Below are 19,117 nucleotides of genomic sequence, written 5' to 3' on the forward strand. Positions count from 1 at the left end.
TGCTAGTTAAACAAGAGCTTTATTATATTGTGACTAGCTCTCCCAGACAGTATGATTATCAATCATTAACTCATTTTAACCATAGAACACACCAGATTTAGAACCTAACAAATGTTCATCAGAACTTGTCAATTACATCGGGGGATTTGAATTCACATCAAGTTAAGTTAGTCTCACTCACCCTGTAACATAACAACCATGGTCAGGGTCAATTCAGGAAGTAAACTGGCAAATTCAAATCATTGCTTTTGAATGAGGAAATACTGTAGCATTTGGAATTTCAGTTTACTTCCTGAATCGACTGAATTGAAATGGAATTGATACCAACCATGACACCAGAACCCCAATCTTACTATACCCGCAGTTAGTTTGTCTGCACATTTTAAAACGCAAACTGACCTTGCTCAAAGATATCTACAAAACCAAATGGTCACGGACAAGCATCAATCTGAAATAAATTACGCTAATTTAGAATGTTGACAATAAAACCAACTACAACATGGAAACTGGTTCTCCTGATGAGGTTATCTGAATGATTGGTGGTTCTCTGTCCTGGCATATGGCCAGAAAAGACACTAGAACTAATGTGCTGAAGATAAAGCATACAAGGAAGATATGAAGTCCAGGCCATAGATCCACTGCCTTGTGGAGTGAGCAGGGTCACATTCTGTGAGTCTCTGTCCCATTTAGAATAGGATTTCCATGCTTTTATCATAAGGCTTTTTAAGCAGAATGGGTCTGGTACAGTCCATAGAGGAGGTATAAGCCAGGGCATTAGCGAGGGACTGTGGTCCTGGCTTCCAGGGGCCGTTCCAGGATCAACACTTTCTCCATGTCTGTCTGAACCTCCTGAGCAGTGCCATGGGTCTTGGCCATTCGTCTGTTGTCCGTTTTATGCCAACTAAATCCATGTCCTTTTCTGCTGCGCTTCTTATTCCCCTCTGCTCATCCCTCCTCTTCTTCGTCTCTCTGGCCTCCTGTTCTGTTAGCTGGAGACAGATAGAAGGCCTTTCTCATCAGCTGTGTCCAGGATCTGGCATATGACTGGAGACTCAACCTGATTGAGAAAAAATAACAGGGTTGAGTTTATTTGCCATGTGTAGTGAATACATCGGAAATCTGCAACAATGTGTTCAAGTGTTGAACCAGAAGACGATGCGACTATGCAGTCTTACCCCAAGGACGTACTGACAGGTCTGAGGCTCCAGCATGTACACAGTGACGGCATGGGGAGACTCAGACTCCTTACACCTGAGGCAGAGGAAAAAGACTTGAATCAGAGACTCGCGATGTATTCAGTGATGTGAAACATTCTGAAAGTTGCAGATAGAAATATAAATCAGTAGAGCTGACAAGATTCCCTGTTCTACACCATACATTTCTATCTGATGAGCTTTTAAGCTCCGCATGTCATTCCAATGGGGAAGTGGTCCTCTGTAGCTCAGTTGGTAGAGCATGGTGCTTGCAATGCCAGGATAGTGGGTTTGATTCCCGCAACCACCCGTACGTACGTAAAATGCATGACTAAGTTGCTTTGGATAAAAGCGTCTGCTAAATGTCATATATAAAAGTATGTGGACACCCCTTCAAATTAGTGTATTTGGCTATTTCAGCCGCACCCGTTGCTAACCGGGATATGAAATTGAGCAAGCAGCCATGCAATCTCCATAGACAAATATTGCCAGTAGAATGGCCTTACTGAAGAGCTCAGTGAGTCACTGTGGCACCGTCATAGGTTGCCACCTTTCCAACAAGTCAGTTCTTCAAATTTCTACCCTGCTAGAGCTGCCCAGGTCAACTGTAAGTGCTGTTATTATGAAATGGAAACATCTAGGAGCAACAACAGCTCATCCAATAAGTGGTAGGACACACAAGCTCATAGAACAGGACAGCTGAAACGCAAAAACATTGTCTGTCCTCCGTTAAAACACTCACTACCGAGCAACGTCAGCACAAGCACTGTTCGTTGGAAGCTTCATGAAATGGGTTTCCATGACTGAGCAGTCATGGACAAGCCTACGATCGCAATGACAAGTGTCGGCTGGAGTGGTGTAAATCTTGCAGCCATTGGACTCTGGAGCAGTGGAAACTCTCTGGAGTGATAAATGACGCTTCACTATCTGGCAGTCTGACGAACTAATCTGGGTTTGGCGGATGCCAGGAGAACGCTACCTGCGCCCAAAGCATAGTGCCAACTAAAGTTTGGTGGAGGAGGAATAATGGTCTGGGGCTGTTTTTCATGGTTCGGGCTGGGCCCCTTATTTCCAGTGAAAGGAAATCTTAACACTACAGCATACAATGACATTCTAGACGATTCGGTGCTTCCAACGTTGTGGCAACAGTTTGGGGAAGGCCCTTTCCTGTTTCAGTATAACAGTGCACAAAGCGAGGTCTATACAGAAATTGTTTGCCGAGATCAGTGTGGAAGAACTTGACTGACCTGCACAGAGCCCTGACCTCAAACCCATCCAACACCTTTGGGATTAATTGGAACGTCCACTTCGAGCCATGCCTAATTGCCCAACATCAGTGACCGACCTCACTAATGCTCGTGGCTGAATGGAAGCAAGTCCCTGCAGTAATGTTCCAACTCCATATTAATCCCCATGACTTTTGAATGAGATGTTCGATGAGCAGGTGTCCACAATATACATGTAGTGTATATTGAAGATGCACTATGCAGCAATCACTTTGCCATTTCCTGTTTGCTAAAATTCTAATAGTTCTAATTTTAGTTTGTGACAAAACAAGCAAGTATAGTGTAGAGAATCATTGTACCATCTAAACCGCTGTGAAATATATTTTCCATAACCAAACATCTTTTATTTTCAGCTGTTTGAATCTGGTGTACAAAGCTGAAAGTAAAAAGACGCAATAAAAACTTTTAGACGGGAAAGCATAGAAATATACACATAGAATAAATATCCCGCTTTCAATGAGAATGACAGATCTAGAACTTAGATTTTTATGTGAATTTGGTCAGGTCGCCCCAAAAAATTACGTTGCAGCTTTAAGTGTGTCAATACTAGACCAGGCCTCTCTCAGGTAGAGAGTGGAAACACTCTGATGATGACACTCTAATGATGACCCACTTGAGCTTGACGATGACCTGTCTGGGTTTCCCCGTCATGTCACACACATCCCCGTGGCCGTAGAAGTGAGACACCAGTCTGGGGAGAAGAAAGTACAACCATGAAATCCTCATTATCAATCACAAATGTGTTATTCTCATTAAACATGTTTAGGTTTCCTGGAAACAGGTGAATTCTATTGCTGAATTAAAAGGCCCTTTCAATCAATATTCTCCATCGAGCACGCTTTTCAGTCCAGAGGTAGGCTTAACCTTTGTCCCAGACACCAGCCTCTAATGCCCCATTTCTAAAATAGTGGTGCATTCATTATCAACATCCTGCAGATCAGTGTGATCTTTTAATAAATTGATTGTAGAGCTGGCTGACATACTTGACTTTCTGCACCCCATCGTTTTTGAGCTGGTAGGACCGGGCCACGTTCTTCTGGGCCCACTCCAGGTGTTCCTCAGTGTTCCAATTGCCCACTACCACCATGTTCTTCCCTTGCTCCTTATCCTGGGAGAGAACACATACATCAATCAACCGTCCTATATTATACTGAACAAAAATATAAAACGCAAGTGTTAATCCCATGTTTCATGAACTGAAATAAAAGATCCCAAAAATGTTCCATGAGCCCAAAAAGCTTATTTCTCTCAAATGTGCACAAATTTGTTTACATCTCTATTAGTGATCATTCCTCCTTCGCCAAGATAATCCATCCACCTGACAGGTGTGGCATATCAAGAAGCTGATTAAATAGCATGATCAATACACAGGTGCACCTTGTGTTGGGGACAGTAAAAAGCCACACTAAAATGTACAGTTGTCACACACAACAAAATGCCACAGATGTGTCAAGTTTTGAGGAAGTGTGCAGTTGATTAATTTCTCTACCATAAGCAACCCCCAACATCACTTTTTTAAAGAATTTGGCAGTGTGTCCAACCGGCCTCACAGACCACGTGTAACCACGCCAGTCCAGGACCTCAACATCCAGCTTCTTCACCTGCAGGATCAGCTGAGACCAGCCACCCGGTTTGCACAACCTGTCAGAAACCATCTCAGGGAAGCTCATCTGCGTGCTCGCCATCCTCACCAGGGGCTTGACCTGACTGCAGTTCAGTGTCACAACTGACTTCAGTGGGTTACTGCTCACCTTGGATGACCACTGGCACGCTGGAGAAGAGATCTCTTCATGGATGAATCCTGGTTTCAACTGTACCGGGCAGATGGCGTCGTGTGGGTGAGCAATTTGCGGATGTCAACGTTGTGAACAGAGTGCCCCATGGTGTTATGTTATGAGCTACGGACATCGAACAAAATTGAATTTTATTGATGGCAATTTGAATGCACAGAGATACCGTGACGAGATCCTGAGGCCCATTGTCGTACCATTAATCTGCCATCATCACCTCATGTTTCAGCATGATAATGCACGGCCCCATGTCGCAAGGATCTGTACACAATTCCTGGAAGCTGAAAATGTCCCAGTTCCTCCATTGCCTGCATACTCACCAGACATGTCACCCATTGAGTATGTTTGGGATGCTCTGGATCACCGTGTATGACAGTGTTCCAGCTCCCTTCAATATCAAGGACTTCGCACATCCATTGAAGAGGAGTGGAACAACATTCCACAGGCCACAATCAACTCCATGTGAAGGAGTACAGGCTCATTGTAAGGGCTGGGATGGAATCAATGGAATGGAGTCAAAATGTTGTTTCCATAAGTTTGATACACAATAGAGAACCCTTACCTCATGGTACTGATGCACATGCTTCCCATAGCAGAACTCATACTTCCACCATCCCACTCCCTGGAACACACAGATTCCAGACATCAGACAGATGCTACAGTATGAGCTACAGAAGAGGTGTGTGTTACTTGAGCACCTCTTCTAACCTCCTCTGTCAGTTCCCCTTTTTTTATTTCACCTTTATTTAACCAGGTAGGCTAGTTGAGAACAAGTTCTCATTTACAACTGTGACCTGGCCAAGATAAAGCATAGCAGTGTGAACAGACAACAACACAGAGTTACACATGGAGTAAACAATAAACAAGTCAATAACACAGTAGAAAACAATTGAGTATATACATTGTGTGCAAAAGGCATGAGGAGGTAGGCGAATAATTACAATTTAGCAGATTAACACTGGAGTGATAAATGATCAGATGGCCATGTGCAGGTAGAGATACTGGTGTGCAAAAGAGCAGAAAAGTAAATGAATAAAAACAGTATGGGGATGAGGTAGGTAAATTGGGTGGGCTATTTACCGATGGACTATGTACAGCTGCAGCGATCGGTTAGCTGCTCAGATAGCAGATGTTTAAAGTTGGTGAGGGAGATAAAAGTATTTTGGTATGTATAATGTAATACATCAGGGAACAATAACGTTCTATTCAATTGAATTGAATAAACAACAGCAGCGAATGAGCAGTAGCCAATATGGAACTGTAGCCAATGAGTAGGTGTCTTCTTCAACAGCCAGCCAATCAGCATGCCTCATACTAACCCCATGGAGACAGTAGGAGCCACTCAGGAACTCTTTGATCAGCTGCTCGTCCGTCAGGCGGGAGATGTGGGTGGTTCCCACTGTAATATGAGTCTGCCCGCCCACCACCAGGGGCTTATGGGTAGAGAAGGCCTCCTCTCTCACCGGGGACATACTCTCTTCCTGGAGAAAAAAAGGGAGGGGAGGTGGTTGGCTTCTAAACCTGAGTCTTGTTCAGTAGAGTAGGGAGGAATGCAAAACGCTTTACCATGGTGCGACCTACTAGTCTTCCACTACCACTTCCCATCTTCCACCAGTTTCATCTCCCCCTCACCTCTCTCTCCATCTCTGGAGCAGTAGGAGCAGTGAAGGGAGGTTTCAGTAGCTGTTCCTGCTCTCGGTTCATCTGAGAGAGACTGTGAGGCTGCAGGGGAGAACCAGACAGGGCCTGGCAAAAGATGGCATTCACTGGGGACGACTTGAACCTAATACACCATGGGATAAAGATATGACTCCATTACATCTCAAACATGGGACAATATACTAACATTTTGAGAAAGAATTATAACTAAAAAAATTGAGCACAATTATTTTTTGGTTTATTTTAATTTTTGATAAGAAAATGTACTACATTTGAGGTTATTTGTTGATGCAACTAAATATACAGATTTTAAGGTTGTCATATTGGGGTCTCGAGAAATTATTGCGAACATAAACGGGTTCCCCAGAACTTCTGGTGGAAAACATGGGGTCCAAAAGTTTGAAAACCACTGCCTTAACTTATACTAACTATGAGACTATTCACTATGTCATTCTGTAAATGAGTTAAATCAGCTGTGCGAGTTCTGAAATAGATCAAACAAGGGAAACTGATTGGGTAGATCTGCTGCTACCTGTACTTGGGGTGTGTACCTCATATACACACACACACACCTGTACTTGGGGTGTGCACCTCATATACACACACACACACCTGTACTTGGGGTGTGTACCTCATACACACACACACACCTGTACTTGGGGTGTGTACCTCATACACACACACACACCTGTACTTGGGGTGTGTACCTCATACACACACACACACACACACACACACACACACACACACACACACACACACACACGCACACACACACACACACACACACACACACACACACACACACACACACACACACACACCTGTACTTGGGGTGTGTACCTCATACACACACACCTGTACTTGGGGTGTGCACCTCATACACACACACACACACACACACACACCTGTACTTGGGGTGTGCACCTCACACACACACACACACCTGTACTTGGGGTGTGTACCTCATACACACACCTGTACTTGGGGTGTGTACCTCATACTCACACACACACCTGTACTTGGGGTGTGTACCTCATACTCACACACACACCTGTACTTGGGGTGTGCACCTCATACACACACACACACACCTGTACTTGGGGTGTGTACCTCATACACACACCTGTACTTGGGGTGTGTACCTCATACACAAACACACACACACACACACACACACACCTGTACTTGGGGTGTGTACCTCATACACACACACACAAACCTGTACTTGGGGTGTGTACCTCATACACACACCTGTACTTGGGGTGTGTACCTCATACACAAACACACACACACCTGTACTTGGGGTGTGTACCTCACACACACACACACACACACACACACACACACACACACACACACACACACACACACACACACACACACACACACACCTGTACTTGGGGTGTGCACCTCATACACACACACACACACCTGTACTTGGGGTGTGTCCCTCATACACACCTGTATTTGGGGTGTGCACAGATCAGATGGGTCAGCACCACTACTTCGTACTCGCAGGTAGTGACCTCAGCAATAGAGAGGATCTCATGCTTTGCTTCGGGGTGGCAGACATACAGCACGTTGGTGGAGCGAGGCGTGTTCTGTTTCAGGATGCAGGCCGTCCCGTGGCCCATCAACACCGGGTAATATGGAGCGAGCTGGCCCTCCACGTTCTTAGTGGGAACCTAAAGACATTTATATTTGTGTCTTTTAACAGAGATAATCTGTGTATTCAACTTAGGTAGATAGACTAACCAGATCACAGCAAGTAAGGTAGAGACCAATGATTAGAAAGAGAAATTAAACAAAAATAAGACAAAAGATTCAAAGAAGTCTTATCAGGTGTTTTTTCAAATGTATATGAGCCAAACTGGTCGCTGTCAAACAACAAACCTCTTTCTCCGGTTCTGACTTAGGTTTCGTCTCCTCAACTTTCTCTGCAGTCTCTGTTCCTGAAGTGGTTGAAGACTCAGTCTTCTTGGTCATGCTTCCCAAGACGTACTCCTGAAGTTTGATCTGCTAGATAAAACAGAGAAAAATCATTTCACCTTTCACATTGATTGCTTTTTTTCTATGTGTTGCAACATACTTAAATGGTAGACAATTTAACTATGGTGAAAGTAATCATTTCCCACGGACCTGTCCCGTCTCCTTCTCTTCATGGTATTGTCTCACATGCTTCCCATGACACACCTCATACGTCCAGTATGACTCGATCTACAATTAACACCACAACACATGCCAGAAGAGAGTGGTTAGCCTATCCAAAGTGACTGACAGCACAGTGAGTACATTAAGGGTAGTGTTGTCACGATGCCAAAACGTTACTACTGATATGATGCCTAGTATCCCGATACCAAGGGGGAAACCATTCAGAGGCCTAGTATCCCGATACCAAGGGGGAAACCATTCAGAGGCCTAGTATCCCGATACCAAGGGGGAAACCATTCAGAGGCCTAGTGTCCCGATACCAAGGGGGAAACCATTCAGAGGCCTAGTATCCCGATACCAAGGGGGAAACCATTCAGAGGCCTAGTGTCCCGATACCAAGGGGGAAACCATTCAGAGGCCTAGTATCCCGATACCAAGGGGGAAACCCAGAGGCCGATACCAAGGGGGAAACCATTCAGAGGCCTAGGGGAAACCATTCAGAGTGGCCTAGTATCCCGATACCAAGGGGGAAACCATTCAGAGTGGCCTAGTATCCCGATACCAAGGGGGAAACCATTCAGAGGCCTAGTGTCCCGATACCAAGGGGGAAACCATTCAGAGTGGCCTAGTATCCCGATACCAAGGGGGAAACCATTCAGAGGCCTAGTATCCCGATACCAAGGGGGAAACCATTCAGAGGCCTAGTATTCCGATACCAAGGGGGAAACCATTCAGAGGCCTAGTATCCCGGGGAAACCATTCATTCCGATACCAAGGGGGGAAACCATTGGCCTAGTATCCCGATACCAAGGGGGAAACCATTCAGTGGCCTAGTGGGGAAACCATTCAAAGGCCTAGTATTACCAAGGGGGAAACCATTCAGTGGCCTAGTGTCCCGATACCAAGGGGGAAACCATTCAGAGGCCTAGTGGGGAAACCATTCAGAGTGGCCTAGTATCCCGATACCAAGGGGGAAACCATTACCAAGGGGGAAACCATTCAGTGGCCTAGTGTCCCGATACCAAGGGGGAAACCATTCAGAGGCCTAGTGTCCCGATACCAAGGGGGAAACCATTCAGAGTGGCCTAGTATCCCGATACCAAGGGGGAAACCATTCAGAGTGGCCTAGTGTCCCGATACCAAGGGGGAAACCATTCAGAGTGGCCTAGTATCCCGATACCAAGGGGGAAACCATTCAGAGTGGCCTAGTATCCCGATACCCTCCAAGCTCGTCATCAAGCTCGAGACCCTGGATCTCGACCCCGCCCTGTGCAACTGGGTACTGGACTTCCTGACGGGCCGCCCCCAGGTGGTGAGGGTAGGCAACAACATCTCCTCCCCGCTGATCCTCAACACGGGGGCCCCACAAGGGTGCGTTCTGAGCCCTCTCCTGTACTCCCTGTTCACCCACGACTGCGTGGCCACGCACGCCTCCAACTCAATCATCAAGTTTGCGGACGACACAACAGTGGTAGGCTTGATTACCAACAACGACGAGACGGCCTACAGGGAGGAGGTGAGGGCCCTCGGAGTGTGGTGTCAGGAAAATAACCTCACACTCAACGTCAACAAAACTAAGGAGATGATTGTGGACTTCAGGAAACAGCAGAGGGAACAGTAGTGGAGAGGGTAGCAAGTTTTAAGTTCCTCGGCATACACATCACAGACAAACTGAATTGGTCCACTCACACTGACAGCGTCGTGAAGAAGGCGCAGCAGCGCCTCTTCAACCTCAGGAGGCTGAAGAAATTCGGCTTGTCACCAAAAGCACTCACAAACTTCTACAGATGCACAATCGAGAGCATCCTGACGGGCTGTATCACCGCCTGGTACGGCAACTGCTCCGCCCTCAACCGTAAGGCTCTCCAGAGGGTAGTGAGGTCTGCACAACGCATCACCGGGGGCAAACTACCTGCCCTCCAGGACACCTACACCACCCGATGTTACAGGAAGACCATAAAGATCATCAAGGACATCAACCACCCGAGCCACTGCCTGTTCACCCCGCTATCATCCAGAAGGCGAGGTCAGTACAGGTGCATCAAAGCTGGGACCGAGAGACTGAAAAACAGCTTCTATCTCAAGGCCATCAGACTGTTAAACAGCCACCACTAACATTGAGTGGCTGCTGCCAACACACTGTCATTGACACCGACCCAACTCCAGCCACTTTAATAATGGGAATTGATGGGAAATGATGTAAATATATCACTAGCCACTTTAAACAATGCTACCTTATATAATGTTACTTACCCTACATTATTCATCTCATATGCATACGTATATACTGTACTCTATATCATCGACTGCATCCTTATGTAATACATGTATCACTAGCCACTTTAACTAGGCCACTTTGTTTACTTTGTCTACATACTCATCTCATATGTATATACTGTACTCGATACCATCTACTGTATGCTGCCCTGTACCATCACTCATATATCCTTATGTACATATTCTTTATCCCCTTACACTTTGTCTACATACTCATCTCATATGTATATACTGTACTCGATACCATCTACTGTATGCTGCCCTGTACCATCACTCATTCATATATCCTTATGTACATATTCTTTATCCCCTTACACTGTGTATAAGACAGTAGTTTTGGAATTGTTAGTTAGATTACTTGTTGGTTATCACTGCATTGTCGGAACTAGAAGCACAAGCATTTCGCTACACTTGCATTAACATCTGCTAACCATGTGTATGTGACAAATAAAATTTGATTTGATTTGAAACCATTCAGAGTGGCCTAGTGTCCCGATACCAAGGGGGAAACCATTCAGAGTGGCCTAGTGTCCCGATACCAAGGGGGAAACCATTCAGAGGCCTAGTGTCCACCAGATGTTTTCCCCCATTTTCTAAATGTTCTGCGCATTTGCTACGCAAAAAACCTATCACTGAAATTCACACTTCTACTCAATACAACACACTGACTTCACACGGTTCAGCGTATAATAGAATGGCCGATTTGCTCATATTTTCAAATGCCTAGCTGTGATTTGGCTGGAGGAATGGGAGGGAGGAGTATACATGCATAATGATCTGCATGTCATTGTGGCAGTAAGGGAAAACACTGCATGAAACCTTTACTCTTCAGTTAACACAGACACATACCTACCTCCCTCCCTTCCTCACACACACACTGTCTCTCTCCCTCTTATAAAACACACACACACACACACACACACACACACACACACACAAACACACCTCTCACTCAGTCCCACAAACACACACTGCTACCAACTTTTAAAATGTTAGGCACCAAACAGATTTCAAGGATCACCAGAAAGAGATTGAATTTATGATATAGTTTAGGTTTCAATTAGTCCTACATGAATCCTACCTCTGAAGCACATCTCATGAGTAGCAGACTTGTTTTCTTTGTTCCTGTGCCAATTGAATTTGCCTAAACCTACTGTCAATTTACCGGGTTGTTAGCGAGCAAGGTAACATGACTGAACGTTGTTTGTTATCAAACCAATAATAAGCGACCAGGGATTAGTTCAAAACAGCCTGTGACATGGATTGTGAAATTATATCAAATGAGCACAAATCACGATTAAAAATAAAAAAGGTATATTGGTAATATGGATCATATACTGTATTTTCAAATGTTTAGGCTAGAGACAAGCCGTTTTCTCTGCTGTAAAGCTGTAAGCATGGCTGTCATGAAGCTCTGCTCAATTTTATCTTTCTGGCACTCAGAGTGACTTGCAGTCTCCTCAGACTGGCCTCTGCCCATGTTTATAACAGGCGATGAAATTATACAATGTATCAACTTTGCTCGCTCTGCAGAAGACTCATCAGGGTCTGCAATCCCGCTCGCCATCACTGCTAAATTATATTTTAAAAACTGATGGAGGAATAGACGCACACAGAGAGAAGCATGTGAGTGAGGGCTGGTAGGGGATGTTGAGAGAAGCAGGTGAGTGAGGGCTGGTAGGGGATGCTGAGAGAAGCAGGTGAGTGAGGGCTGGTAGGGGATGCTGATAGAAGCAGGTGAGTGAGGGCTGGTAGGGGATGTTGAGAGAAGCAAGTGAGTGAGGGCTAAGAGGGGATGCTGAGAGAAGCAGGTGAGTGAGAGCTGGTAGGGGATGCTGAGAGAAGCAGGTGAGTGAGGGCTGGTAGGGGATGCTGAGAGAAGCAGGTGAGTGAGGGCTGGTAGGGGATGCTGAGAGAAGCAGGTGAGTGAGGGCTGGTAGGGGATGCTGAGAGAAGCAGGTGAGTGAGGGCTGGTAGGGGATGTTGAGAGAAGCAGGTGAGTGAGGGCTGGTAGGGGATGCTGAGAGAAGCAGGTGAGTGAGGGCTGGTAGGGGATGCTGAGAGAAGCAGGTGAGTGAGGGCTGGTAGGGGATGCTGAGAGAAGCAGGTGAGTGAGGGCTGGTAGGGGATGCTGAGAGAAGCAGGTGAGTGAGGGCTGGTAGGGGATGCTGAGAGAAGCAGGTGAGTGAGGGCTGGTAGGGGATGCTGAGAGAAGCAGGTGAGTGAGGGCTGGTAGGGGATGCTGAGAGAAGCAGGTGAGTGAGGGCTGGTAGGGGATGAGGCTGGTTGATTACAGCTGCCACGCGTGATATGCACATGAAATGGTGTGGATATCATTGGACCAGTGCATACTAATGGCTGTTGCTTAAATTCAACTTAATTTATGAACAATACTGATTTCATAAACATTTTATAACAGGAGTCAGCCGAAAAACTTGGTAGTATCATATGAAACGGTACGCTAAAATGTTGGTATCATAACTATCATGACCTTTTGGTACAGTGATATTACCATTGTACCGTGCAACACTACCTAAGGGGGTTAAACCCATGACATTGGTGTTGCTAGTATTGCAGTGGTACTCAAGATAGCCTATATTTAGACAGAAGTAAAAGTGAAACTGGGCGGTTCTCACTCTGTAGGAGCAGCTGCTCTGTTTGAACAGTGGGTCCAGTAGATCACCTGGAGTGGGACCAGCGTATGCCTTGACATCATCCTGAGAGATAGAAATAGAGGGAGAAGAGAGACATAGGGGAGATAGAGAGAAAGGAGAGACAGCAAGAGAGAGATGGAGAGGCGAGACGGCAAGAGAGAGAGAGAGACACGGTGAGAAGGAGGAGGGGGGGGGAGACCAGGAGAGGAGGATAAGTGAGAAGCAATAATTGAAAAAAGGAGCCAAACATAATTCTTTATCTGGCTAGTCTAATCTTTATACTCACGTCGTCTCCATTTGACAAGGAAGGCAGGAGACATTTGTATTTCTCCTTCTCTGTTGTTGTCATGATGACAAAGTCATCATCTTTGTAGAGGGCACCGGAGGTTGGCTATGGAAGGACATATTTTGGGTCAGTTAATAATACTGTACTGAAAGCATGCATGTTTACTGGCTACATCATCTCAGATTGTAAATGAAGATGGAGGTGCAACCCTTTACAGGAGTCATAACACGCAATGACAGAGACTATGTATTATCAGCTTTTCATTGACAATCATATGTCAACAGCCATAACAAGGAATACCTAGCTAGGTAGGCTTAACATGCTGTATCACCATTTAAAACAAACGTTTGTCAATAAATCATTTTCTTTTAAAAAGCCATGATTTAACACACACACACACACACACACACACACACACACACACACACCAAGGTGAATTCGTCCCCGGGCCAGTTGATTTTGAATGGGATTTCATCAGTAAACGAAGGAGATCCCCCTCTGTTAGCCGACACATGACAACACAACTCAGACAAACCCCCGAACAACACGAACAGCAGCCTAGTCCGGTCCATTGCCTCTGCAAGGCTGGTTCGCTAACTACCTTCTATGGTGCCTGTCAATGCTTAAGATAGCTAACCACCGATAAAACTGGTTTAGTTTCCGGAAAATTGTACAATTATGAATCCATCTGGCTGTCTCTTTCGTTTGTCAACACAGCAACCAGGAAATAGCTCGTCGCTTGCCACGTGTATTTCCGGTACATCCGTGTTAGCGTTTACTGAAAAGTAAGTCCAAATATATTACCCAGTTGTGTGGTTATAGTTCAGTTTGAAGCACATTTGACATATCGGCTTCACTAACCACGTTTCCATGCGTGTAAAGTCATACCGTATACAACAAACATGTCACGACCGTTGTAACGGAAACAGGAAGTTTCGGTAAATTGTAAAACATGTTACATATAATTTGTTGTTTCGACATTGTGTGGGTAAAATGTATTATGCGAGAAATGGCGGTGGAAACGACTTTATGAGCAAATACTGATATAATAAACATCATATCGAAACAAACTTGGAGTCACGCGATAATATGGTATGTGTTCCTCCCACGATGACTCGGGAAACCATGCCGTTCTTCAGGATACATATTAAGTAAATTATGATGAATTAACTTCACAGGGTGTTGAACGTGCACGCTATAAATGTGATGCTCCTTTCCAGTAACCATCGAGGGCCATATTCTGGTGATTTCTGTTTGACAAATATTTTGGTTTTTATCCATGATCTCATTTTTGGGGCGGCAGGTAGCCAGAGTGTTGAATCCCTGAGCTGACAAGGTAAAAATCTGTTGTTCCGCTCCTGAACAAGGCAGTTAACCCACTGTTTCTAGGCCATCATTGAAAATAAGAATTTGTTCTTGACTCTGAACGACTAAAAAACTGGCGGAAAAAGTACCTAATTGTCACCCTTGAGTAAAAGTAGCTCTTAATATAAAATGACTATTGAAAGTCACCCAGTAAAATAATACTTGTCTAAAAGTAAATGTAATTGCTAAAATATACTTAACTGTCAAAAGTAAACTATTTCAATGTAAGTAAACCAGACTGCACAATTTCGTTTTTTATTTATTTACCGGGGACACTCCAAACCAATAATTTATGTTTAGTGAGTCTGCCAGATCAGAGGCATTAGGGATGACCAGGGTTGTTCTCTTGATAAGTGCTTGAATTGGACCATTTCCTGTCCTGCTAAGCATTCAAAATGTAACAAGTACTTTTGGGTGTCAGGCAAAATGTGTGGGGTAAAAAGTACACCATTTTCTTTAGGGATGTAGTGAAGTAAAAGTTGTCAAAATATAAATAATGAAGCAAAGTACAGACACCACAAAAAATGACATAAGTAGTACTATTTCTACTTAAGTACTTTACACCACTGCTAAAAAACACACTATGGAAAAGCAAAGCTAAAAAGATTGGTTTTAAAGTCTTTTTAATATGTCCACAGTTTCAGCCCCCCCCTCAGGTTCTCTGACAGGCTATTCCAGAGGCTGGGGGCATAATAACTAAAGGCTCCCTCAGAATGCCTCTTGGTCCGAGGCTTTGGGATCGTTGAAAGGCCAGTGCCAGAGGACCTGAGGGACCTATTGGGTACACAACTAAAAAGCATGTCTGACATGTATTGGGGTGCACAATCGTGGATTGATTTAAAAACCAATAGAATAACCTTAAAATCAATTCTTAAACGTACATGAAGACAGTGCAGAGACCTTTAAACCCTGTGTAATGTGTGCTCTCAGTCTGGTCTTGGTCAGTACGCATGCTGCAGCATTCAGTATGTTTTACAGTGCAGAGACCTTTAAACCCTGTGTAATGTGTGCTCTCAGTCTGGTCTTGGTCAGTACCCGTGCTGCAGCATTCAGTATGTTTTGCAGTTGGCAAATGGCTTTCTTGGGTTGACCAGACAGGAGAGCATTACAGAAGTCAAGCCTGCTTGTATTAAAAGCATGGATGAGCCTCTCTGTATCAGCCTGAGTGAGAAATTGACACACCGTGGGATGTTCCTCAGGTGGTAAAAAGCTATTTTGGTCACATTCCTAATGTGATTCGAAATAGAGTTCAGAATCTAAAATAATACCTAGGTTTTTTACCGGGTGTTTTATCTTTATTGCCTGTGAATTAAAATGTGTGGACAGATTCTCTCTGTGCTTTGGCTCCAACAATAAGTACCTCAGTCTTGTCTTGATTTAGCTGGAGGATGTTGTGAGCCATCCAGGTATTTAAATCACTAATACAGTAATCATTTATTTGTGTAGCTAAAATCCTCTGGTGACACAAATGTATAGTTGTGTATTGTCTCACAGTTTCGTCAAACTGTCTGGATGTCCTTTTGGTGGTGGACCATTCTTAATACACACAGGAAACTGTTGAGCAGCGTTGCCGTTCTTGACACACATCGGTGCGCCTGGCACCTACTATCATACCCCGTTTGTCTTGCCAATTCACCTCTGAATGGCACACACACACAATCCATGTACCGAATGTCTCAAGGCTTAAAAATCAATACTTAACCTGTCTCCTGTCCTTCATCTACACTGATTGAAGTGACATCAATAAGGGATCATAGGTTTCACCTGGTCAGTCTGTCAAGCAGAAGAGTGCCCCCTGGTGACAACATTTGGAAACTCAGGGTTTTCTCTAAAATTGCTTTTTTTTCTAGCAACCTTTCTAATGTTCACAAAATGGAAAATGTTAATACAAGTATTGATATTTGGTAGCTGCATACTGTGAAGAAAAGTAATGAATTGTACAATTTCTCCAAAATTATTTATGAAAAATAACATGCTTTTGTACCTGCATTTGACTTGAATTTGGTGTGCAGAACTGTTTCAAGTTGTATTAGTCATATGCACAGGATACACATAGTACACCGTCCAATGAAATGCTTACTTGCAGGTCCCTTCTCAAAAATGCAACAGCAATAAGAAATAATAAAATATACAAATACGAATGTAAAGTAAATGGCTCAGTAGAATAGAATACATTTTTTAGCATACGTATAATACAGAAAGGTACAATTTATTGTCCAATATTTACATGTGTTGTGGCGAAGGGGCGATTGGGGAGCAAGAGTTTAAATTGTGCAGTATTTTGCAAGTCTGGTAGCAGCAGTTGTGATGCGTGTGTAGCATGAACGTATACTGTATATGTGTGAAAAACAATCTGCCATTATATTAACAAAAGTTTAATTGAAGGTGGTGGAACCATCTGTGCAATGTCAGTTTCATTCTAAAAGACAGAGAGAGTGATAGACAGAGAGAGAGTCATTATCTCACTTCCCTTTAGCAACAGTGGCTTTGTCATTCATGCTGAGAGAGAAAATCCAGCCAGGCAGGTGCACTGTGCTCATTAGGATTCCTCTTCCCCCAGCAGGCAGGCAGGTTCTCAGTTCCCCAGACACACAGACGATGTACTCTGATGGTCCTGTCTCTGGGGGATGGGGACAGTGTGTGTGTTTCGCTCTCTGAGTGTGTATGTGTCTCTTGGGGACGGGACACATTCATGTTACGACAGCCACAGAGGAATGGGTCGGTCTCCTCCACAAGCTCTTACTGTAAATTGGAAAAATCCTGCTGGAATAATGACTGAGTAGAGGGGAGAAGGTAGAGGTAAGTGAGGGCTCATTTAAATGGCTGATCTTCCTCAATCGTGCTGTTGTTCAACTATTTTTTCTGGTCTGGTCTGCTTTGACAATGTATGTATTTAATGATGTTGGAAAGGCATAATTTATATGTGGGACATAGGCCTATTTTAGTGATTTGCCATCCATCCTCTTAGGCTATTGCTTTATCAAAAAAATGTAGGCCTCAAAGAATAAGATCATATTCAAGTTAAGTTATAGTATAAATACTTTTAGTGAACTTAACTTATTAAAATAGATACAGCAAACCAGTGTTACAGACAAGATTATATTTTGTATATATCATTCAACCTTTCTTACTAAAACCCTGAAAGAATGTTTATCAGACAAATATATACTTACTCTTCTGCCTTTTTTATTAAACATTCTGTGCAGTCCAATTTCTGCTTGAGGTGGTTTTTTGACCGTGTCCTGCATCATTTATGTCTGGTGGAGAATAGACACACCTTCAGGCACGATACCCTGACTATGCCTCAACTCTGCCCCCAGTGGACCTTTTTTAGAACAGCAGATTGAGACGTTGAGTGGCACTGCAGACAATATCAATTGTGCAGACAGAGCAGTGACTTAGAGTACTTCATAAATGGCACCTTGTTTCCTATTTAGTGCACTACTTTTGACCAGAGCTGTATGGGATCTGGTCAAAATTAGTCTACTATATACAGAATAGGGTGCCATTTGGGACACATTATAAACAGAAGATCTCAGCCACACAAAAACTGCACCGACAGAGAGACTATCTGCATGGCTGCTGTAAGATCATATCATATTTCATGTCTCTATAGGCATTTATTACCGTCCTTGTTTTCTCAATTGTGCAGCTATTCATGTCGTTCATATTCTGCTTGGTCAGCAGCTTCTGGCTCGGCCCTTCCAGGGCAAGAGATAAATGTCAGAGATGAGCCAAGGAGGAGGCAGACTGTGTGTCCCAAATGGCACCCTATTCCCTACATAGTGCACTACTATGAGGGCACTATGTAGGGAATGTAATGCCATTTGGGACGACGCCACAGGAAAGGGAGTATTTACTATAAATGGACGCATTGACTGGAAGACAGAACACATACTGTAAATACAGACAAGATGAGGAAGTCTAACAAACTTTTCCACCGCTTACATGATCATCAGTATGTCTTAATTGTTTGTCTATTGCTTACCAATTTTATATATTTAACCTGAAGAAAGTACTTATTGGATAGTATTTGCATGCATTTAAGATGTATTCTGTGTATGTATTTATATGGGGGGGAAAGCCCAATTATATATATATATAAGTGAAACAGTGTTTTATGTTGGGAGATGTCAGTGGGTAGATTGAGGGTTATGATGGAGAGAGAGATGCATGTGAGGAAGCTTTCTCTACCTCTTGGTGGAGCTGTTGACATGGCTGAGAAAGGGACTGAAGGAGAAAGGGAGGAAGAGGGAATGAGAGGAGATTACAGCAGAGATTTAGAGACAAAGAGTGAGGCTTAGGATGAGAAAGGGATACGGAGGAACAGGGTAGGATACATATAGAGAGAGGAACACAGGAGAGAGTCTTCTCCCTCCCGCCCTCCCTCCTCTCTCACACCTCCTCCCTTGCATACATACTCACATACACGTATCATGTCTCCATGCTACTC

At 44.1% G+C, this 19,117-nt stretch overlaps 1 protein-coding gene across 3 annotated transcripts; it reads right to left on the reverse strand.

Annotated features, from left to right (window-relative positions):
- Window positions 1-14,407, reverse strand: LOC118370846 (endoplasmic reticulum lectin 1-like). 3 transcript variants are annotated; one of them, XM_035756034.2, is made up of 13 exons: window positions 14,104-14,407; window positions 13,300-13,404; window positions 12,996-13,076; window positions 8,071-8,148; window positions 7,825-7,950; window positions 7,393-7,616; window positions 5,902-6,052; window positions 5,589-5,750; window positions 4,832-4,891; window positions 3,463-3,587; window positions 3,093-3,170; window positions 1,176-1,251; window positions 1-1,057 (listed from the first exon to the last, which is right to left on the reverse strand). In XM_035756034.2, the coding sequence occupies exons 2-13, from the start codon at window positions 13,360-13,362 to the stop codon at window positions 986-988; spliced, it is 1,296 nt and encodes a 431-aa protein (XP_035611927.1). In that variant the 5' UTR covers window positions 13,363-13,404; window positions 14,104-14,407; the 3' UTR covers window positions 1-985. The 3 variants fall into 3 exon arrangements, with proteins under 3 accessions (XP_035611927.1, XP_035611924.1, XP_035611926.1); XM_035756031.2 differs by lacking the exon at window positions 14,104-14,407 and adding an exon at window positions 13,728-14,086; XM_035756033.2 differs by lacking the exon at window positions 14,104-14,407 and adding an exon at window positions 13,728-14,085 and having other exon boundaries at window positions 7,825-7,947.
- Window positions 14,408-19,117: the final 4,710 nt, after the last annotated feature.

The sequence above is a fragment of the Oncorhynchus keta genome, chromosome 24 (genome assembly GCF_023373465.1).
Source record: "Oncorhynchus keta strain PuntledgeMale-10-30-2019 chromosome 24, Oket_V2, whole genome shotgun sequence".
In the NCBI taxonomy this organism is placed as follows: Eukaryota; Metazoa; Chordata; class Actinopteri; order Salmoniformes; family Salmonidae; genus Oncorhynchus; species Oncorhynchus keta.